The sequence below is a fragment of the Rhinoderma darwinii genome, chromosome 4, assembly GCF_050947455.1.
Source record: "Rhinoderma darwinii isolate aRhiDar2 chromosome 4, aRhiDar2.hap1, whole genome shotgun sequence".
Taxonomy (NCBI): Eukaryota; Metazoa; Chordata; class Amphibia; order Anura; family Rhinodermatidae; genus Rhinoderma; species Rhinoderma darwinii.
The window spans coordinates 269,399,393-269,424,025 of record NC_134690.1 but is presented as its reverse complement, the minus strand read 5'-3'; the positions used below and the strand labels follow the sequence as shown (position 1 = coordinate 269,424,025).

Here is a 24,633-nt window from a genome sequence, read left to right as displayed (position 1 = left end):
GTACCAGTGGGGTCAAAATGCTCACTACACCTCTAGATGAATGTCTTAAGGGGTGTAGTTTTTAAAATGGGGTCACTTCTCGGTGGTTTCAACTGTACTGGTACCTCAGGGGCTTCTGCATACAAGACTTAGCACCAGAAAAGCTCCAGTAGGCCAAATGGTGGTCCTTTCCTTCTGAGCCCTCCCATGGGCCCAAACGGCAGTTTATCACCACAAATGGGGTATTGCCGCACTAAGGACAAATTGGGCAACAAAATGGGGTATGTTGTTCCTTGTGAAAATAAGAAATTTTGATAAAAAATGACATCTTATTGGAAAAAATATCATTTTTTTCATTTCACAGCCCAATTCAAATAGGTGCTGTGAAAAAACTGTGCGGTCAAAATGATAACAAAAACCATAAATGAATTCCTTGAGGGGTGTAGTTTCCAAAATGGGGTCACTTCTGGTGGGTTTCCATTGCTTTGATACCTCTGGGGCTCTGCAAATGCGACATGGCACCAGAAAACCAATCCAGCAAAATCTGGACTCCAACAAACACATAGCGCTCCTTTCCTTCTGAGCCCTCCAATGGGCCCAAACGGCAGTTTATCACCACAAATGGGGTATTGCCGCACTAAGGACAAATTGGGCAATAAAATGGGGTATGTTGTTCCCTGTGAAAATAAGAAATTTTGATCAAAAATGACATCTTATTGGAAAAAATATCATTTTTTTCATTTCACAGCCCAATTCAAATAGGTGCTGTGAAAAAACTGTGTGGTCAAAATGATAACAAAAACCATAAATGAATTCCTTGAGGGGTGTAATTTCCAAAATGGGGTCACTTCTGGTGGGTTTCCATTGTTTTGATACCTCAACACCTCTTCAAACCTGGCATGCTGCCTAAAATATATTCTAATAAAAAAGAGGCCTCAAAATGCACTAGGTGCTTCTTTGCTTCTAGGGCTTGTGTTTTAGTCCACGAGCGCAGTAGGGCCACATGTGGGACATTTCTAAAAACTGCAGAATCTGGACAATACATATTTAGTAGTATTTCTCTGGTAAAACCTTCTCTGTTACAGAAAAAAATTTAATAAAATTGAAATTCAGCAGAAAAAATGAAATTTGCAAATTTCATTTCCACTTTGCTTTAATTCCTGTGAAATGCCTGAAGGGTTAAAAAACTTTCTATATGTTGTTTTGAATACTTTGAGGGGTCTAGTTTTTAAAATGGGGTGTTTTATGGGGGTTTCTAATACATAGGTCCCTCAAATCCACTTCAGAACTGAACTGGTACCTTCAAAAAAAGGCTTTTGAAATTTTCTTAAGAATATGAGAAATTGCTGTTTATGTTCTAAGCCTTGTAACGTCCAAGAAAAATAAAATAATGTTCAAAAAACGATGCCAATCTAAAGTAGACATATGGGAAATGTGAACCAGTAACTATTTTGGGTGGTATAACCGTCTGTTTTTCAAGCAGATACATTTAAATTCTGAAAAATGCTATTTTTTGTAAATTTTCTCTAAATTTTGCAATTTTTCACAAATAAAGACTGAATATATCGACCAAATTTTACCACGAACATGAAGCCCAAAGTGTCACGAGAAACCAATCTCAGAATCGCTTGGATAGGTTTAAGCATTCCGACGTTATTACCACATAAAGTGAAATATGTCAGATTTGAAAAATGGGCTCTGAGCCTTAAATGGAATGTGTTGCCAGAAAAACATGTTTTTTTTAAAAAAATTAAACATTTAGTGTGTGGGTGATTAAACATTGTTCAAATTTTTTTTATTTTTTTGCACGAGTCCAGGAAATATTATAAATTATTTCTAATTTATAATACTACCCATTTTTGGTCACTAGATGGAGCTGTTCCCAAAATTGCAGCATTGCAACATTGGGTTAAAAGCCCTCGCTCTAGTGAGCTCTCAGCATCCCCCCTCCTTTATCCTGGCTAGTGCCGGGATAAACGAGGGGTTTGAACGATGTAACCTCCTACACTGTGTGTCGCCATTTTTTGAGCTAACCCACAGTGTAGTAGGTTTACATACAGTAGTAAACACACACAAACACGAACATACATTGAAATCTCTTACCTGCTCCTGCCGCCGCGGCTCCCTCCGGCCCGTCCGCTCCGTTTGCTGCCGCTGGTGCAAGTGCACAAATCCGGAAGCCGCGACCGGAAGTAGTAATATTACTGTCCGGCCGCGACTTCCGGTCCACAGGAAAATGGCGCCGGACAGCGCCAATTTCGAATAGGACTGTGTGGGAGCGGCGCATGCGCAGTTCCCACACAGACGCCGTACACTGCAGTCAATGGGACGGGAGCCGTTCGCAGTCCCTATGGGACTGTGGCTGCCGTATTCCATGTCTGTATGTGTCGTTAATCGACACACACAGAAATGGAACAAAAAATGGCAGCCCCCATAGGGAAGAAAAAGTGTAAAAATAAGAAAAAGTAAAACACAAACACACAAATGAATATAAACGTTTTTAATAAAGCACTAACATCTTTAACATATAAAAAAATAATTTGTGATGACACTGTTCCTTTAAGGCCCAAACTAGGCTGCGTCCTTAAGGGGTTAATTTATCACGTACATAAAAAAAAAACAAGCAGATGCTGATCTGGCAGTACTTTCTGCTTTCTTTTCAGCATCTACTAGCAACCCATCAGTGAAAAAATGACTACACTTCGATGGCATCTGTGTGCTGTCCATTTTTTTCCACTGTCCCATTGCTTAAATGGGCGAGTCTAGTGAAAGAATCAGACCAAAGTAGTTCATGCTGTGATTTTCTCTGCACGGACCGGCGGTCCGGGTGGAAAATCAGATGTGAAGTTGCTCATTGACTTTAATGTGTCAGTGTTCAGTCAGTGTGCTGTCTGTTCTACACTGGGATAGCACACAGACATGAACAACGCTCGTCTGAATAGGCCATAAAGGCCTTATTACACGGGAGAATGATCTAGCGAACGTATGAAAGCTTATTCCCTACCATTGCCCTGAGTATACAGGGCAGCGACTAGTCGATAAACTAGCAAATGCTTGTTCATCAGATGATCGCATCTTTTATTCTTTTATGCACCAAAAAATGGTCACTTGTCGTCGGCAGCACATCTCCCCATGTATACCGGATGTGCTGCCAACAGGATGCAAATGTAGGAGAATGAATTGTCATACTAACGATGGTTCGTTCCCATACATTCCGCCCATTGCTCCATGGAAATCTAGCTAAACGAGCGTCGATCGACATGCTATATTGTAGATTGGTGCTGGTTACTGGCCAGGAAATCTGCCCATGTGAAACCATAACCCTAACTTATGCATTTCTCTGGAACAATCAGTTGCGTAGGCACCAATACTCAATGGTGACACAACTTGGTGGATTGAAAAGCAATCAAGGACATATTTTAATTATTTTCCCTTTATGGCCCTTTAATCCCAATAATTGGGAAACCTGTTTTACCACTGAGCTTGTATAATTCAAGATCACATATGTTAGGTCTTATATGCTATTTTTTTTAGAAGTCCGAGATTGAGCTTTCTCTCACCTAAGTGCCAAACAATTGTGACGTGAATCACACAAAAAGTGCACAAGGATACAGTATATCGCAAGCCCACAGAAAAGGGGCCCTGAACCTATGTGCCCTAGTGTCTGCTTAGGCTGAAGCCCAAGCACCCCCCAGGCTCAAAGTTTGGTTGGCTCCTCCTGGAGACAAAGCCACGGGTTGCAGTTGGGTGAGGGACCTATTGGCCACTAACACCACCCCTTGAACAACAGTAGAGACATCCTGATTCCTTGATATTCTGCCAAGCCAGAAGACTGAGGGAAAACAAAGGTGCATTCAAATGTGCAATGGGGCACTTCTACACATCAGGCTTTTTAAACTCAATCTGGATGTTGCTGGTCACCTACAGGGGGCATACACTGATCCAACCACCATGTGTAGATCCATTATGCGCAATAGCCTTTCGACCACTGATCAGAACAGATACAGCTTTTCATCTTAGCAATGTCTGCCATTGATTTGTCTTCTTCTCCCTACTTAAATAAATATGCAGATCTGAGCTTGCATGCCATGAGAGATAGTGGTCTTGGCCAACATCTATCTAATGTGTACTGCCAGCATAAAATATGTGCTTGCTAAACTGGTGCCTTTTGACTGCTCTCTGTGTATTGTGCATATGTTTGTGTAAGGGTATGTTCACACGGGCTATTTTTGGCCGTTTACGGCCCAAAAAATGGCTGAAAAATCGGAAACAGAACACCTCCAAACATCTGCCCATTGATTTTTACGCAGCCGTTTTTAACGTTCAAAACGCAGGCGAAAAAGAAGTGCATGTCACTTTTTCAAATGTTTTTGGAGCCGTTTTTCGTAGACTCTATAGAAAAACAGCTCCTAAAAATGCTGCGAAAAACGCAACTTTGAATTAAAAACTTCTGAAAATGAAATTTTTTTTCCAGATGTTTTTTGCTAAGTGTGTGAACATAGCCTAAGACATTGTAGGCACTGACGTAATGTTAATGGGGTCTGTCTGGGTTTCCGTCAGGGTCTCCAGGATTTTTGACAGCAAGAAAAGTGCAGTCAGTATGGCTATTCTTGCCAGCAGAAATACTGGAACCCTGACGGAAATGGATCTGGCATTGCTGTCTTGGCTCTTTTATAAACGTAAGCTATGATTCTAGTATGAATAGTCTGACCATGTGTTTTATGTGTGTAGTGGTGTTTTTGTATGTGTGGTTGCATAGATTTTGTACGTGTACGTGTGTGTGTGTGTAGTGTACATACATTCTAATGGGGGGGGGGGTGTTTATATGTGCATGTGCCAGTATAAGAAATGATTTAGACTTTTTGCCACTACCATGTATTGACTTGGTATAATAAATGCGGTTTGGGTTAAAAAAAAATATATATTTTTTTATATATATTCTAAAACTGTGTTACCACAGATTAAGACATTATATTATTAATGTTTACTGTCCTCCACATATGTCAGCTCCTTTGTTCATGTTAGAACTGGAATATCCAGTTTTGCTGTGTTAAGCCTGGCATCCTACCGACCAATTGAGAGGAAGCAGCCTGGAAAGGGGCGTGTCCGGGCATTACATCACTGTGTGATTTTGCAGTCGTCCTGCAGAGGGATCCGGTGACGTCACCGTTCTTTGTCTGCTGCCTCCACAGAGCTGATCCCTCTGCTGCAGATCATGTGAAGTGCATGCACAGCGGTGCTGACCAGCTGATGTAGGCAATGGCTTTATGAGCAGTGCATTAGCAGCCAGCGTTACAGTGGATCTACAAGGTCATTCAGGCTCCAGTTGTGTCCATCACTAGAGCAAGCATGGGTCACCTGTGTGGGAGATGCGCTCAGCTGGTGCAGGATTTTCTCAACTTTGTCAGGAGATTGTCGTCTAGGATAGTGGAGCACATCAAGCAATGTTTTGCTCTCCTTAGCGAGTGCTGCTGTCTGAATCTCCGGAGATCCAAAATGAAGCAGCTCTATGAGCCTGTCCTTCAAAGCCATGAGAAGCAGGCTGCCCAGGAGTTCCTCAACCACATGGAGACAGGTAACTGGCACCACAATGCCCATTATTTGGAAGACATGAGTGCTCTTCATGTATGTTTTATTGACATGAAGGCTACATAGGACATACATCCTGGAGAACATAGGGGGATGGGCTTGTCTTGTGTTTTTTTTCTACACGTGTTTATTCACCTGGGTGGTCACTTCCTTTTGCTCAGATCCATCATGGCTTAAAATAGTAACTGGTAGCATTGTGCATGTGACTTTAAATATCCTACATGGTTGTCTATGGGCTACTTGTTTTATGGATGAGCATTGATAAGAAGGAAAACCTGTCGTTGTTTTATGTGTGTGAGTAGATTGTGTTGCTTGTGTGGGAAAGATAAATCCAGGTTTTGATATGTATAATGTTGCTAAGGGATAGTGAGTATTTGGTCTTTTGTGTTTTGCTATTGATTTTTTTCCCCCAGGTTGCTGTCATGGGGACATTTGTCTGCAAATAGGTGACTATAAAGACATACTGTTACCAAGTGTCTATTTTTACAGATGTTGTAAATATTGCGGAATCATAGTGCAAAACAAATGTTGCTGGATGTGTATATTTACATATCATGCTGTTGTTCAATTAAAGATGGCTGGCTTTCATTTACATGTTCCAGAATTGTAAGCTGCCACAGCCATTGTAGCAGAATCTGATAGGCATGTTTGTATTTCATTGTGTGTGTATGTATGTGTGTGTGTGTGTGTGTGTGTGTATATATATATGTATGTGTGTGTGTGTGTGTGTGTGTGTTTGTGAAAAATTGTTTTATAAACCAACTTAGTGTAAACTTCACACATCACTGATAATGGTGTAACCATCGCTAGTTCGATATGTTCAAAGTCATTGGAATTGTCAGATCACCTGCTGATATGCTGTAGGCACATATAGCAAGAAGAGTATATGAAAACCGGAGACTATTACATTGATGGGTTTTGTCTTCTCTATAGGGCCACTTTCACACAAGTGTTTTGATCAGTATATTCCATCAGTATTTGTGAGCCAAAACCAGGAGTGGAGTATAAACAGGGGGAAAAGTAGAATGAAAGACTTGTATCTCTGCCATGTTATGGACCCACTCCTGGTTTTGGCATGCAGAATACTGCCAGGTGAAGGTGGCCTAAATGGGTGACTTGAGATGTTGTATAAATCCGTATGTAGATTTATATTCTATACTGTTTGTAAAATTGGGAGTTTTGCTGATGCCGGTGTATTCAGCCATGATAATCTTAGATCTGCAGCAATAGAAATTAAATCTACTATTTGTGTACGTGACAATTATTTAGTAGCTGTGAGGTCTATCCCCTAAAAGTCTTTGTGGATATTTCTTTATATGTACCCATACTACTTCAGATCTGGTTTATACTTTTGTTCGAGATTTCACGTGTTTGATTTGGGCATCCAATAAGTCATATAATCTGCAGTATCTATTCATCTGGAATCGTTCAAAGTACCTTGAAGTAGTTTTATGTATATAAAGCGTAGTCCTTCTGTATTAAAAAGTCCTTCAACTATCAGACCGGTTTCAAGAGCTCTACTTTGAATAAAAACACAGCTTTTTCCATTTTTTTATTTTTTTTGTGAACTCTATCATGTGTCCAGCACATGATAGGTGCTGGATGTCATTTGTTATTTTATTATATATCGAAGTGCTACTGATGGGGCAAGGATAATCAAATCTGCTGGAACATGTTGAGAGACAGCAGTCCTCTATTGTAATTCATGCAGGAATCGGAGCTGAGAATATATTGTGTATTGAATGATTAGTAGGGAGAAAGGGTATAGAAATAGTCTGAGACCGTATAGAAAACGTCAGCAAGAGGGAGAGAGTTAGGGTATGTTCACACGGCAGCGTCCAATACTCCTGAAATTACGGAGCTGTTTTGAGGCGAAAACAGCTCCTGAATTTCAGACGTAATTGCTCGTACTAGCGTTTTTTTTTGTGGCATCAATTACGGACATAATTGGAGCTGTTTTTCAATGAAGTCCATGAAAAATGGCTCCAATTACGTCTCAAGAAGTGACATGCACTTCTTTGACGCGGGCGTCTTTTTACGCGTCGTCTTTTGACAGCGGAGCGTAAAAAACAAAAAAACCTGTGTGCACAGAACATCGTAACCCCCATTGATTTCAATGGGCAGATGTTTGGAGCCGTAAAACGCCTGAATTACGTCCGTAAATAGGGCGTGTGAACATACTCTTAGGCTTCATGCACACGACCGTAATAGTTTTTACTGTCCGCGCATATGGATCCAATAGCTACAGATAGCCGTCCGCAATTGCGCTATCGCCGATAGACCTTTATGGGCATGTCTGTACCGCAATTTCAGACAAGAATAGGACATGTTCCATATTTTGCGGATCATTTCTATGGCCCGGCCACACATCCGTAAATATACGGAAAGATGTTCGTGGCCAATAGAAATTAATGGGTCCGCGATTTCATCCATAATTACGGATGACAATTGCAGTCGTGTGCATGTGCTGGACGTGTGCCGTGTAAATGAGCACCGATCAACGAGACAGCTCGTTGATCGGTGCTCGCTTGCTCATGTCACACGGAGCTATGTATGTGGACGAGCGCTCGTTGTTCCGATCACTCGTCCCCATACGTTATTATGTCAACAGTGCGTCTCACGGTTTACACAGGGAGTTGTGCTGCTGACAACGATAATATTTTCAGTATTTAAAATGATGCAATAAGCAAATTCAGCTAATCGTTGCCCTGTTTACGCAGGACTAGCCTTCTGTGAACGCTCGTTTGCCCGATGATTGGACGGAGTAATAGGGCCCTTATCATCTTGCTTTCATCAGCCCTATTTTATCAGACTCTTCTCTTACCCCTCTTCTATCAATAGGGCTACAGAGAATTATGAATGGTACTCCCGATTCATATTTGATTTTAAAGTCTGTAGGTATCAGTCCAAATGAGGCAATAGAAGCAGAGGCGTAACTTGAAGCTCCAGGGCCCCAATACAAAATCTGTAGCACGGCCCCCACCTCCCAATTAATTTATAATACTGGTGTCTTTTTATGCAGTTGAGGGCCTTTTGGGCCCCCTTAGGCTCCAGGGCCTGGGTGCGACTGCTACCTCTACACCCCCTATATCTACGCCCCTAAATAAAAGTTGTATATTAATTTCCATTCTAATTCTATAGTGACTATTTTTTGTGACCGTGCAAAGCTCTTGACAAGCTGAGACCCCCCCAACCCATGATAAAGAGGGTTCAAGCAGTTTTAGTCTTCCTTAGATGCCAAGAAGACTACAGACAACATTCCTTGAGAATTAAAGGGGTTGTCCATAATTATAATACTTTTATTTTTAATATAAACAGTAATGTAGTAAAAATACAGTTCTCCATACAAATGCTTTTGGTAAAGCTTTCATGCCCTTTAACCCCTGCGCTTTCTCCTTAGCCCTTACATGAAGTAGACCACCAGGTTAGTGAATCAAACGTATCTACCAAATTTAAGTATACCATTGCATTCGTTTGGAATCATAGTGTTAAACAAATGTTGATGGATGTGTATATTTACATATCATTCTGTTGTTCAATTAAAGATGGCTGGCTAAGTTATGAACTTAGATGTGATAGATAACCAGGGGAACCTGCGTGTCACGTAGGACACTGAACCCGTCAGTCCCGTGGACCTGACGGGAACAGGATTTAGCGCTACATACAGCTGCTCTGTATAGAGAATACAGAGCAGCTGTATCTCCAAAGTAAAACAAATTTTTAATAAAGACTAATTAAAAAGTTACACCAATCACACTGACTGAACTGTTTATTAAAAAAAAAAAAAAAAAAATCCCTTCAAAGGTTTACATATCCTTTTAAGCTTTCTGACTTGAGCAGGGCCCTTTGCCCATGACTGATAACAGTAACTCACAACATACTAGTTGTGCTTCAATTTAAGGGTATGTTCAAACAGGGCAGATACGCTGCGTAAAACTCCCCGCAGGGAATTCCGGATGAAAAATCGCTAATTGTGGTGCCGTTTTTCTGCCAAAACGTCAGTTGCGGAAAAAAGCACGGAAAATAAAAAGACAGCGTATACTTACTCGTAGTCATGGCGATACATCACTCTGACGTCCTGCAGCCCAGCCTCCTGGGATGACTTTTCATTCAATGTGACCGCTGCAGCAGTCATATGGGATGAAAAGTCATCCCTTGAGGCCGGGCTGGATTCAGGAGCAGAAAAATCTGGGTAGGTAGAATATATATTTGTATTTTTCCTGAGTTGCGATTCTTGCAGTGGAATCGCAGCTTTTCCACTGCAAAAATCGCAACATCTGCTATGTGTTGCATGTTTTACCTCCCCATTTATTTCTCTGCTTTTCTATGTAACTGATGCATGAAATGCGGACAGCACATGGATGTCGTCCGTGTGCTCCCTGTGGTTTTTACGCACACATAGACTTCGATGGGGGACTAGGTGCGCAAAAAACGCACCAATATAGGCAGTGAGTATCACGCAACGGACACTTGCTGCGTGAAAACTCACGCGTGTCTTAATAGCCCCATTGAAATGAATGGGTCCGTGTGCTGTGAGTTATTTCAACACACAGCACACGGACGAGTATTACGCTCATCTGAATGAGCCCTAAGTCATCAATAGGGAGAGGAGGAGACGTTGCCAGATACCTCTGGCTTAACTTATCTCCCCGGAAAACAAGTGAGAGGACATGTTGAAATCCAGTATGGATGATCCTTGTTTCCCACTAATGTATACGACTAGCGCAAGTACGTAAAAGCCATTGTCTGTCTGTAACCAAGATGTGAGCTTCCGGGCATTAATTTTATGGACCTCGTGCCTGTATCTAAAGAACTAACTTGTTATCCTGAGATAACGGGCAGTCACGTCTGCTCATTGCCAGCCTAGGGGTGGAGGGTGTACATTGTACAAATAACAGTGTCATACAGTGACCCAAATAACATGGTCAGAGAGTTGCCTACACAACATTGTCCAAGCAATAAACTAAGGAATAAATCCAGTGCAGTTGCCTTTTTATAGGTTCAGCCACCAAGTGTGTGATCGGGGTGCAAACTCCGGTTGCCCAGATCATCAGCGCTAGTAGTGCCCCTTTAGTAGCAACAAACGACACGTCCCTACGGCTGGCACTGCATCTGCTCTGCTTGCTTCACTGGACTGTAAATGAGAACTCTGGGAAAATTCATTATATGGCATAATAGAAGTATATTAGAAATATACGGTTGGCTGTTGGCATGGAAATTGCCGATGGTTGTCTGCAATTTTCCTATGTAACGTAACTGCCTAGATTTCTGAACTCCAGATAATAGTCTAGGTGTGGTATGCCGGTACATCATTTGCATTGCTTTGTGGGTCCCACTGTACAATTTGGCCTATGATTTAAACTTTAAAGGGGTATTCCCAACTTAAACATTTGTGGCATATCGACAAGATCTACCATAAATGTCTGATCGATGCGGGTCCCAGCTCTGGGTCCCACACCTATCTCCAGAATGGTGGTCACCCAACCCCCGTCTAATCTGGTGAGGCTGTACTGCATCCAGACAGAGAGTCAATGTAGAGGTTGTGTGTGGCTCTCTCCATTTCCTTCAATGGGCGTTCTGTAAACAACCAAACATGCTATTTGAATAAAAATGTTCTACCCAAAGACTTTGTTTGAACTCCATAAATGAGTAGGCTGAATGCACATACTGGGTCTTTTCTGTGATCCAAACTATTTCTATGTTAAACAGTATTTTAGTCTGTGCACACACACTTTTTGTCTGGTTTCCTTTTTCTCCCTTTTGGGATCTTTTGTGTGCTTTGTTTATACAGTAGTGTGGTCATGAATATTCTGTTTGTATCCCCCTTCCCTCTCCTTCCTCTTACATATATTTACATAATCAAAGACTTTTCTGATATAAGTACTTTTGTTATTGAGAGTGGACATTTTAGGCAGATGAGATTATTTTTTTTTTTTTTGTTCATATACTTATTTTATATTTCAAGGACTCAATGAATCTCCAGTGGGAAAAGAAACTCTAGATGCACTGATGATCTTGGCATTTTCAGAAAATTCTGACCTACAACATTCGGCTGCACTGTACTACCTGCATATGAGCCAGCACAGTGAGTATTTTAAGTTGATATCACTGTTCAATATACAGGGTGGGCCATTTATATGGATACACCTAAATAAAATGGGAATGGTTGGTGATATTAACTTCCTGTTTGTGGCACATTAGTATATGGGAGGGGGGAAACTTTTCAAGCTGGGTGTTGACCATGGTGGCCATTTTGAAGTTGGCCATTTTGTATCCAACTTTAGTTTTTTCAATGGGAAGAGGGTCATGTGACACATCAAACTTATCGAGAATTTCACAAGTAAAACAATGGTGTGCTTGGTTTTAACGTTACTTTTATTCTTTCATGAGTTATTTATGTCATTATGGGTGTCCGGTCCGAGCATTCCTAGATGAACAGTTTCCTGGAAAGTGGATTGGTCGTCATGGGCAAGTTGAATGGCCCCCTAGGTCTCCCGATCTGACCCCCTTAGACTTTTATCTTTGGGGTCATCTGAAGGCAATTGTCTATGCTGTGAAGATACGAGATGTGCAGCAACTGAAACTACGGATACTGGAAGCCTGTGCTAGCATTTCTTCTGCAGTGTTGCTATCAGTGTGTGAAGAGTGGGAGAAGAGGGTTGCATTGACAATCCAACACAATGGGCAGCACTTTGAACACATTTTATAAGTGGTCAGAAACTTGTAAATAACTCATGAAAGAATAAAGTAACGTTAAAACCAAGCACACCATTGTTTTTCTTGTGACATTCTCGATAAGTTTGATGTCACATGACCCTCTTCCCATTGAAAAAACTAAAGTTGGATACAAAATGTCCGACTTCAAAATGGCCGCCATGGTCAACACCCAGCTTGAAAAGTTTCCCCCTCCCATATACTAATGTGCCACAAACAGGAAGTTAATATCACCAACCATTCCCATTTTATTTAGGTGTATCCATACAAATGGCCCACCCTGTATATTATATATACAGCCGTATATAAGTTACCGATATATTAAGTTTAAGTGAAACGTTTTATTATAATTCTAGTTAAATCCAATAAGATGAAAACATTTACAGTTCCCTGAATATTTTTACTGTTCTGTATGCTGAAAAGACTATAACTACCAAAATTTGGATCTAAAAAAACATCTGCTTTTATTTTTATATTCTAGTTTTTTTTGTTTTTTCCACGTTGTTGTACTTTATTTGGCATCCTAGGTAATCCCTTTGTTATAACAGGGCTAGAGTTTGTGTATAAAATAAACTGTTCCCCATTCTAAAACTGTTGTTTGACTGGGAGGTGATGAAAGGTATGACGAGATTGACTTTTCAATCCACTTGTATTATGCACCTTTACGGGACCTTCTATGAATTGATAATAACCACCCGAGTATGTATCTTCTGTTGTAGAAGAGATAATTTAGGGGACGTTTATCTTAAAGCCCTTCTCTCTAAGGTCTGCGTTTAGTGAAATTTAAGTTTAGGTTTTGCCCCCCTGCCCTCTCAAAAAAAAACAAAAAAAAAAAAAAAAAAACCTCCAGGGAAACAATCTGACGACCAATACAAGTCCTCCTTTTTATAATGGGTTGTATTTAGTCTAAAAGTACCATGCCTGACAGCATCTCTGAACTTCTTCTAAAGTGTGAGGAAAACCTAGTGAATCCCATTATTTAAGATTGACCATGCACTTTTTTTTTTTTTTTTTTTTTTTAAAATCAGACAAGTTTTTATTGAGAATACAACGGGTATTATACATCTTATTGACCATGCACTTTTAGCTAAAAGATGGGGGAACATCCACTTGGTACCTCCATCTTTGACCTTCGCCAAGAGCAGCAGGAAGAAATCTGAGGATTTTAAGTATCACCGTAGCTAGCATTAGCCTCTGGGATCAGGACCTGCAATATTAAACCAAGATGTATAAAATCGAGAGAACTATTTTTAACATGTTACATGTTTTTTAAAAAAACCACTGATATAGTTTTTGGAAATTGTAGGCGATTGCATTGACAAACTGTTCATTAACTTTCATGCCTCATTATATCCATAGTGAATACACATCTACCACCAGAGTTCCTGGAGCCATACCAGCCATTGCTACAATCCAGTGACTTAGAGGTTCAGCAGATGTCTTCTTTATCTCTTGTGAACTTTCTGCTTGAAGGAAATTGTAAGTCTTACACTACAAATACATACACTTTTTCACCGTACACTAAAGTGCTAAAAATGTGTCTTCCCTTGAAGAAAATCTGTCATCAGTTTTGAAGCTTTAAATCTGCTGACCGAGCGATATAAGGGAGGAGAAGGACATTTAAAAAATACCTTCTGTCTCGTTCATGCAAGTTTCATGACCGAGAAATCAATGTTTGATTCCACAGCACCGCGGTCGTAAGCGCCACTGAGACAGGCACTTGATGTGGAAAAGCTTCTGGGTTCTCCTGCATTGCTCTCTGCCAGCTCTTCTTCCCCGTTCTAAATGAGGGTTCTAGTGGTCTCCTGCTTGGCTACTAGAGCAGAGAGTGGCACTTGCCACCACGGCGCTTGGAGAATCAAATGTCAGTTTCTCCTTTTCCCTACTCTGTTTCTCTGTCAGCAGTCATGAGGCCTCAAAACTGCTGACAGCTTATACAGTGTAGGGATAGGGCAGGGTAATGTTACCTTTTAACGTCGGTCATGCAACCAACATTTAATCCTTCAAGGGTGGCAGTTGCAAGTGCCATTCTCTGCTCTGAGTGACCTCTCTAGTGGACAACCGGGAGGCCACTAAAGCAGTCACTCGGAGCAAAGGGGCGGTCACTGGTAGTGAGGAGAGCCAAGAAGCACTGACTCCTGCCTCAGTGACACTTGAGACCATGGACCCGGGGGAATCGAACATTGACCAAGGCAAAAGGTATGGTTACAATGCCCTCCCCTATATCGTGCTGGCAGCTGTTTTGAGGCCTCAAAACTGTTGACAGATTCCCTTTTAGATAAATGAATTAACCCCTTAAGGACACGGCCAATTTTAGCCTTGAGGACAGAGCAATTTTTTTTTACATTTCCCTCTTTGCATCCCGACGCTCATACCGCTTTTATTTTTTGTACGACGTAGTTGTATGAGACTTTGTTTTTTGCGGGACGAGTTGTACTTTTATGTACGTACCATTTTTTGGTACAAATACATTATCGTTTAATTTCTATAAATTTTTAATTAGATTAAAATGCAGAAAAAAAGCAGTTGCGCTGCAGTTTTAATATTATTTTTTTTACACCATACACCGATCATAATAAATAATGTTATACATTTGTAGTACAGGTTGTTACGGTCGTGGCGATACCAAATATGTCTATATTTCATGTTTTGGGACTTATATTTTAAAAAGTTGATTTATTATAAAAAAATGTCTGTTTCTGTGTATTTTATTTATTTATTTACCATTTATTTTTTTTTTTACATTCATTTAACTTTTTTTTTTAATCCCATAAAGGGATTTATCATTTTGATTTTTATTTTGTAACTGCAATGTACTGGCATAGATCTATATGCCAGTACATTAGCCTGTTACTGATCGTACACAGGCAGTTGTTAGGGCATACCTCAGTATGCCCTAACAACAGGAAATATGTTCAGACAGCCCTGGGGTCCTTCACTGGACCCTGGGCTGTCTGGCCATACGAGTTGTGGGCTTTGATCGCGTCACAGTTATTTTCTGTGACGCGATCAATGTGCAGTCCCCTCTCCTTGAACGCCGCGATCAGCTGTCATCGCGGCGTTCAAAGGGTTAACAGCGGAGAGAAAATGTTTCTCTCCTCTCCGCTGTCAGAGCGGGGCCGTGGCTGTGTATTACAGCCGTTGCCCCGCTCTCGATCGCACACACAGAGACGGCAGGGACGGCTGTCACACAGGACGAGTATGCTCGTCCTAATGCGCGAAGTGCTCGCCGCTCAGGACGAGCATACTCGTCCTGTGTCGGCAACCAGTTAAAGGAGTATTTCCATCTAAGGCAATTCTGAAACATCCACAGGATATGTCATAAATGCCTGATAGGGGTTCCCACAATACAATAATATCCGTGCAGTTATTTTCACATACACACATATGTACCTATTAAATATATTTGTTGTAAAAATGCAGGATGAAAATACGTAAACAATGTGATGTATTTTCACAAAACAAGAAGGTTTAATGTATTCCGTTTTAAATATCAGAGGTTAAACCTATATTGTCTCTTTACAGTGAATAAGGAGCATGTAGTCCAGGTGGGACTGCTTGAGCCAATACTTGAGCTGCTTGAGTCTGGTGATTCGGCTGTACAGTGTAACTCCTGTGCATGCATCATGACTTTGGCTATATCAGGTGAAGATTAAAATTATTGTAAAGATATATCCTGCTAACTTTTTATTTCTTTACTTTTAACTGAATGTACGCTTTGTTTCAGAATCCAATCGTGAGGCTATCGGTATTGCTGGAGGAATTTTGCCTCTGCTTACATTGGCAAAATCCTATGATCCTAGGGTGCAACAAAACGCTGTTGGAGCTATCCTGAACTTGACTCGATCAGGTTATTGTACATTGGTTTGCATTCCTTTTTCTGTTACCACACCTGAAACCCCATCTGCACAAGAAGTTACTTATAGTTCAGCACAAATTCTGGTGATCTTTACATCCATTGTGTTCATAAAAATGAAAGGGCATTTTAACCCAAAATTAAAAAAATGGAGCAAAAAATTGCAATATCTCCTTAAGTAGAAGAAACATAAATTCTATAACTTTGTCTATCCATAGCTTCCCAGTTACGGAAACAGCCGCGCTCGCCGTGCTAGGTTGTTTCTGTAACTCCCACACATTTCTATGGGAATAGAGCTTGACTAATTCTGTACTCCTGGCCACCTTGTCAGTCAGAGAGCAGTGAGTGAGAGAGAAGCTAAAATACGGGGTCAGGGGGCCCAATTCTATAGATGTCCTATCGGACATTTATGGCATATGTTGTGTATCTGCTATAAATGTCCAAGATGTCGAAAACCCCAAAGAAGAAAAAATTAAAGGGAGTATGGAGATAGAATATGCTTAGTGACTGAGGCTTTAATGGGGTTGTCTACTGAAGAGAGTAGCAGAAGAAAGCGACATTATTTCAGTTAAACCTATTGTTATTGAGGTATTACAAATGTGTTTTTTGTATGCTTACAGAGCGGATCAAAAGCATCCTGTGCCGAGAGGGAGCTCTGCCAGTTCTCACCCTGCTTCTACAGTCAGCAGACTCAGAAATCCAGGTATGAAACCGTAATATACTGTGATGAATCTGGCGGCCATGTATGCATGTACAATATGTATGTATGTATGTACATTATTGACTTGGGGTTGAAATTACAGTTTCCCAGGTTCTTGTTTTTTTTATGTAAAATTGTTGTAAATAATTGCTTATCTAACTAAACTAATTTATCTGGATACATACCCTATTGGTTTCTGTTTTATTTATATCCATGTCCCCAAAAGAGCATTCGTCTTTTCAAATGCATAGCTTTACTTATGTTGTACTGCACCTGAGTTGCTGCAAGTATCACATGGTTTTCCCCAACATGCTCTGCTTGTTCAGGGGCTGTACAGAGCATGCTTTGGTGATTTGCATTCTGCAACTGCACAGCTTTACTGCACCGTATAATAATCCAGTGAATAAAAAAAAAATTAACACTCCCAGAATGCAGTGTAAGAGAATGCATTGCTTTATAGAAGTTCAGCTAAAAGCTGTTGACACATACTAGTACCACCCAGTGGAAGTCTGAATGCAATGGTGGGCTATAATAAATGCATTAAGGGTTTTTCCCGTTTTATGTAAATGAAGCTTACTCACTGTATATATGAGAAGTTTTAAAACTTTCTAATATGCTTTGTGTTTCAATTCCTTACTATTTTCAAGTTGTTTGCTATCAGTGAATGAAGACACTCTTTACGCTCATAGGCTACAATTCCTACATTCTTAGTTCTGCTCTCAGCTGAGAATTAAATACAATTGTATGCAGTCTAGGCAATGCTCTGTGAGCTAAACAGCCTGGACTCTAGACTGAGGCTCCATGCACGCGACCGTGCCAATCACGGTCTGTGATTATGGGCACGGCCGGCTGCAGACAGCTATGCTCCGCTTTGCAGGCCATGCTCTAATTATAAAGTATGGGAGCACGATCCTTAAAATAAAAGGCATCTAGGCCCTTCATTTTGTGGCAGCGAGTCCCATAGTCTCACTGCATTTACAGTAAAGAACTCCAGTCTACTATAAGGGTGAAACCTTCTTTCCTTTACGTAGAGGATGCCCCCTTGTCATAGTGACAGGTCTAGGTGTAAAAAGATCATTCGGAAGAGCTCTGTACTGTCCAATTATATATTTGTACATTGTAATCTGATCATCCCTAAGCTGTCTTTTTTTTTTTTTTTTTTCTTTCTAAACTGAATAACCCCAAGTTTGATCACCTGTCTTGGTACTGCAATCCGCCATTTTCCTTAATTACCTTGGTCGTCCTTCTTTACACCCGCTTTGTCCTTTTTATAAACAGGCGTCCAAAATTGTACACAATATTCCATGTGTGGTCTGACTAGGGACTAGTGCATAGAAGAAAAATTATGTTCTTTACGTTAGCATATATGCCTCTTTTGATTCATCCCATGCTTTTCTTTGTCTTCACACCTACTGACTGGCACTTGTTTCTAGATTTAAAGGGGCATTCTGATCTGACATTTATGGCATAGCCATGGGATATGCCATAAATGTCTAATATATGCGGGTCCCAGACATTGTCCCGCCTATTTTGAAGGCCACTGGCTTTCGCATCGAGGTGGGGAAATCGGCGTAGAGGTGGTTGGGGTTCCGGAAGCAGCTCAGCTACGCTATTTTCGGAACTCCTATAGAAATGGATGGGAGTTACGGAAACCGTGTAACACAGCGAGCTCCGATCTTGAGATGTGTGTGGGTCTCACAACTGCAACCTGTATCTAACAAACATATATGTCTTATCCTATGGATATGCCACAAATCCGCAATGAGAATAGCCCTTTAAGTTTACTGTCCACCAATATCCCCAAGTCCCTTTTTTTTTTTTTTTTGATAACTTCTTTGAGATATACATATACAAAAAAAGGAAAACCTCCTTTTAAACAGAATCCGTACTGGAAAAGTATAGCAATGTATTTGTAAAGTACTTCGCTTTAATGTAGATTATAATATGACAAACTGATGTTCAGCTAGTACTTGAAGACTCCAAAAATCTAATTTGAACCTCCGCAACTATGGAACAGAAAACACAGGGATATCAGATTCGGCAAATAAAGTGACTAGTAACGTTTACACTGTTTAGCAAAAGGTCTGGCAAATCCTGAAACACAGATGATGTATTATAGATTAATGACTACAAAAGTGTTTATTCTAATACAAAGATAAGTCATTCTGGTAGAAAATCCTGAGATTAGATCAATAAACGGTGCCTGTTGTTTCTAATGTTTAGCTCTGCAGTAGATTATACATGAACCAAAGCCACTGGAGATCAGTTCATGTATAAAGACCGGTATCTGTGGCTGGCCTGTATATGTGTGCAGATTCCTATCAGTGGTGTGCGTTATATTGACGACAAGCTGCCTGTTGATCAATAGGTTGCTGTTTGCTTGGCAAATGAAATCCCTCATCAAATATAGGATGAATGGACTTTATCCTGCTGTATAACATTGTCTATAAACCTCTCTTGGTTTCCAATGCTGTGTATTTCTTCTTTTCTGTAAATATAAATTTATATGTCTTGCAAGTGGTTTATTTATAAACTGAATCTTCTATTTTGGAATTGAAAGCATTTGTCCAAATTATCTTTTTATTTTCATGTGGGCATCTGGATATTAACTATAAAAAAACAACAAAAAAGCCCATACTCTCCAGTGTAGTGTCGATGGTCTCCTGCTTGTGAGACGTGCCGTACCGCTGCAGCCAATCACTGGGCAATCCCGCGCCGTACATACTGGAATGACCGCTGTGGCCAGTTATTGGCTACAACAGTCATTCGGGGGGGGGGGGGGGGCACTGGTAGGGGACTACGGGAGCAACGGCACTGGAATGGCAGGGATTTAACAGTTGTGTATGGGCTTTTTTATTTTTTACTCTTAAAAGCTGGACAACACCTTAAAGTATACGAAAGGATATCTGCCATACAAGGATCTTGAATCAGAGAGACCACCTATAGCCCATGATTTTACATTGTTTTTAAAATATGTTTTCAACGCACAAGATTGTTGCATCTACTACCATAATAGTTGTGCAAACTTTTACCTGTATGTGTTGTATATGACCAGACATGGCAGTTAAATTGAATTTTGTACTTTTACAATATATGGGAAGACATCTGCCCATCCGCCAAACGAAATGGTTGGGTTGTCACGCTGAGATTTTCAGATTTCCACCCCCCTCCTCTTTCCTAATTTCCGTCCTGATTCTAGGCCAGTGGTCCGATCAAGCAACACCAGCTGTGTAGCTTCACTTTTAACTCCCCTATTTCCTTCTAAACAACCCATCCTATGTTAGATTAGTTGGCTGCAATTTTTCAGAGCAGAATGTTTAGATGGGGAGAGCACACTTCATTTTTTTTATTTTCACACCCACTAAGTGCGAACAACATGTTTTGTCTCTAAAGGAGTTGCGTGGTTACTAAATCATGGGCATGGTTGCTCTTTGTACTTCTTGCATGTTGTTAAAGAATTAAGGTGTGACCACAACAAACGGAGATCCGTCATAGCCCTAAAGAATGCAATTTAGGCCTCATTTACACGAACGTGATATACGTCCGTGATACTCGTGTGCTTTTCACGCGGGTCGCACGGACCTATACAAGTCTATGGGGGCATGCAGACAGTCCGTGAGTTTTGCTCAGCGTGAGTGCGCTGAAAAAAACTCACGACATGTTCTAAAAATCTGCGTTTTTCGCGCATCACGCACCCATTGAAGTCAATGGGTGCGTGAAAACCACGAAGGTCGCACGGAAGCACTTCCGTGCGAACTGCGTGATTCGCGCAAGAGCTGTCAAACTGAATGTAAACAGAAAAGCACCACGTGCTTTTCTGTTTACAAACATCCGAACGGAGTGTCTTAGAGATGACCGAACCGAACTTCACCGGGTTCGGCCGAACTCGTTTTGACCGAACCCGGCAGGAGACAGTCACTGTCCAGGGTGCTGAAAGAGTTAAACTGTTTCAGCACCCTAGACAGTGACTTCCGATCCCAATATACGTGAACATGTAGAAAAAAAGTTCTGACTTACCGATAACTCCCGGCTTCTTCCTCCAGTCTGACCTCCTGGGATGACAATTCAGTCCAAGTGACAGCTGCAGCCAATCACAAGCCAAGCACAGGCTGCAGCGGTCACATGGACTGCCGCGTCATCCAGGGAGGTGGGGCCAGATGTCAAGAGAGGCGCGTCACCAAGGCAACGGCCGGGAAGTTCTCGGTAAGTACGAACCTCCTTTTTTTTTTTTTAACAGGTTACTCGATATGGTGATCGGAATGCACTGTCGAGGGTGCTGAAAGAGTTACTGCCGATCAGTTAACTCTTTCAGCACCATGGACAGTGACTGACGTCGACTAGCCTCCTCTCTATGATGGCGGCTGCGCGAAAATCACGCAGCCGCGCATCATACACCGATGACACACGGAGCTGTCAAGTGCCTTTTGCGCACGCAAAACGCTGCGTTTTTTTGCCTGCGCAAAACGCACACGCTTGTGTAAATGAGGCCTTAAGGTGTATTTGTCAGGGATCAAAGAATCTTTTTAGGTGCACTTCACCCGCAGTTACCATTGTTCATCTCCCATTCATCCGTATGTTTTCCAGCTTTAAAGTAAGTGGAAATAGAACATCCTGTTGCCAGTAAGATTACATTTACAGAATCTGATAATTGTGCCTTGTGGTTATCCCGGAGTTTAAAATTGATGGCCTATCCTTAAGAGATTCTCTTCTTCTCTGGGAGAAACCAACTGTGCGGGGGAGGAGCTCATTTAATACCGCATCGCAATGGCAAGTTGAGCTTGTGCCCAGATCTGTTCAGGATTTGGGTTGAGCGAATCTGTTCACCTGTCTCACTTCTGAATCTTTTCTGTGAGATTCCAGCAAACCACGCGTAATCTCGCGAGATTACGAGGTAAACGAGATTTCGTTTCCCTTGCTGGAAATCTCACAGAAAAGATTCAGAAGTGTCAGGATTCAGAATACACATGACGTCCAGGCTGGAGGTCATGTGTATTCATTATCAGGACACTTGTGTATGTGGCTGCACATCGTGTTCTAGTAAGAACGTGATGCTGCTGTGTAAATGAATGGAGAGGAGTGCATGATGCTGATTGGTCACTGATTCGTCAGCATCATGCACTTCTATTCACAACGCCCAGTTAGTAAAACAAGTAAACACGCCCAGTTAAAAACACAATACACGCCCAGTTGGACATACGAAAAAAAACACGCCCAGTTGTCCATTTCAAAGCTCATTTGCGCATATATATAAAATTGCTCATAACTTGGACAAAAATTAACGTTTTAAAAAAAACAAAAAAAAACGTTACGGTTCTCCTACATTGCAGCGCCGATCACATGCAATAGGAGATAGGGATTTGAGAATCTGGTGACAGAGCCTCTTTAAGTGATAAAAGCTCTGTCCACTAGTAGAGTAGTTTTTCATATACCTAATGATATATCCTTGAGAGAGGTTTAATATTTGGGTCTCCTATTGCTTTATGAGGTTTCCCAGGAAGGAATAGATCCCCATTAAAAAAAGGATGCAGATATGGTTTAATTCAATGCTGATGCAGGGGACAGTCTCCATGGACACTGTGGCATGATCATTAGCGACAGCTATTATACTGTATGGGGGCAGCTAAGGGGGCAATATACTGTATGGTAGAAGCTAAAGGCATTATACTGTATGGGGCAGCTGTGGGGCATTTTACTGTGGGGGAATTTGTGGGCATTATATTGTATGGGGGCATTATTTTGTGTGGGGGCAGCTATTTGGCATTCTACTGTGTGGGAGGCACTGTGGGGCATTATACCGTGGGGTGGCACTATGGGAGCATGATACTGTGTGAGCTGAATCAGGTGTGTATGGGTGGGGTTAGAGGCGTGGCTTAAAAGGAAAACCTTTGCTGCTTCGCGTGCCGTATCGGTTTTCCCCCTTTTGCGATACTTGAAAGTTGGGAAGTATGCCTCTGTGTGCTGTGTCCACTTCTGGTGGTGTTTATTGAGGACACAACTAGCACAAAAGAACAATCTACAATGGTAGAATTTGTGTAAACCAATCAGAATAATGGTTTGCAGGTTTTAATTTTGTCAAATTAGCCTTTTTATATAAAGCAAAGTTCAGCGTAATATATTTTTATATGAAACTAAATGTATCATGGTAGAACATTCAAATGGCCTTTTATGTATGGACTTGAGACCTTTATGACTTGGGAGCTTCTAGTCTTGTCCTATACAGGGGCGTAACTATAGGGGGTGCAGAGGTAGCGGTCACACCCAGGCTAAGGGGCCCAAATGGTCTATGCAAGGATGCAGATGCAATGGAGCCCAGGCGCTTCAAGTTACGCCAATGACCGGGGCAATGCAGATTTTTATTTAAACCCCACTCTAAGTATTCCTTCAGAATCTAAATACAAATCCAGGCAGGCTACATTTGCACCGGGCTTAGCGTGTCCCTGCTCTTATATGTTTCATTGCATGTTTGCTTATCTTCTCTGGCTGTCATGGGTAGCAGCAACTGGCAGCAGCTTTAGGTATTTAAAATGACAACTTCTTCTAAATCCATTTCTCTAATGATTCTTCCACTAGGAAACAGGATATAACAGTGACCCATTATATCTCATATTGTGGAGACCACATGCCTGCATGTGAATATTGTCAATTGTAACTTGGCTACGCAGTTAAACACACATAAGCCATTGAAAATCTGTGCTTTTGATCATTTTTCTACAGCTCCACAATAATTCTTTTGAACATCCCAATAAGCTCTCCCTGACCTTGGGATGGACCAAGTGTATAAAAAGTTTAATATAGCCCCAAAACATAGACATATGCAGCGGGGGAAGGCAAGAGTGGTCTTCTTCATGTCTCCAAATTGTCCTCCACTGTCCCACAACTAGAAGGTCTCGACAATTAGGTGGACCTTTTGGGACACGTTGACCTGCGATACAGTAAAATTAGTAAAGTCAATTATTAGTCTGCTGCCAGCAGAAGGCAGGATTACTCCCATTCACAGTGCTGGAGAATGGAGTCCGGACAAGGAAGACTAGTTAACTGGTGTCTGCTCTGCGATTGCAGAGGGGCTAGATTATAGGCACTATGTGGACACTGTAAGCACCAAATAAGGACTATAATCCACTGTTTATCTCGGCACTGTTCTGCATGGTGTGAACACTGTTTGGCTCAATGTAGGCAAAGTATACCACTGAGTAAATACTATCTCTATATTTGCAGTGTATGATGCACTCTGGGCACTGTCTGGCACCATATGGGCACTTTTTGGCTCTACGTGGGCTTAGTATACCACTTCATGAACCATGTTTTGCTGTACTTTTGCAAAATATGGTGAATTCTGGGTGCTGTTTGGCACCTTGTGGTCACTTCTTGCCTCTGTGGGCTCAGTATGGCTGTGTTGCATAGTAAAGCGCTTTCTTGTTCTGGTTTGGCACTAGAAGGCTCTACATTGATCAAGCATGACACTAACTATGTGTGCACTGTATGGAGTTTGTTCATGCAGTGCCCAGAGAGTGCCATACAGCATCTATAATGTGTTCAATATTTATCCAGGGACTGCATGGCACTACGGCAGTCTATTTTTTAAATACTTTTATATTGCCAAAGTCTGAAAATGTGTAGTCCCTTTTCCTCTCTAAAAATCTGTGCCGATATGTCCCATCTTAACAGAAGTCATCAAGGAGGCTGGTGCTCCTATGTCTGTGTGAACCCCCCCCCCATCCCCCTTCTTGATAAAATTTTGCATAGGCCCTTGCCCAAAAGTACCATATATCACTGTGTGCTACAGGGGAACTTGCTA

The 24,633-nt window shown here is 41.4% G+C and overlaps 1 protein-coding gene across 1 annotated transcript in view; it reads left to right on the top strand.

Annotated features, from left to right (window-relative positions):
- The first annotated feature begins 5,132 nt into the window (after nucleotides 1-5,132).
- LOC142759845 (uncharacterized) overlaps nucleotides 5,133-24,633 on the top strand; it is a 34,503-nt gene continuing 15,002 nt past the window's right edge. Inside the window, exons 1-6 of the mRNA XM_075862490.1 lie at nucleotides 5,133-5,554; nucleotides 11,534-11,653; nucleotides 13,642-13,761; nucleotides 15,808-15,927; nucleotides 16,010-16,132; nucleotides 16,759-16,841. Coding sequence (XP_075718605.1) covers nucleotides 5,329-5,554; nucleotides 11,534-11,653; nucleotides 13,642-13,761; nucleotides 15,808-15,927; nucleotides 16,010-16,132; nucleotides 16,759-16,841 — 792 coding nt within the window. The 5' untranslated portion in view covers nucleotides 5,133-5,328. The remainder of the gene's footprint in view (nucleotides 5,555-11,533; nucleotides 11,654-13,641; nucleotides 13,762-15,807; nucleotides 15,928-16,009; nucleotides 16,133-16,758; nucleotides 16,842-24,633) is intronic.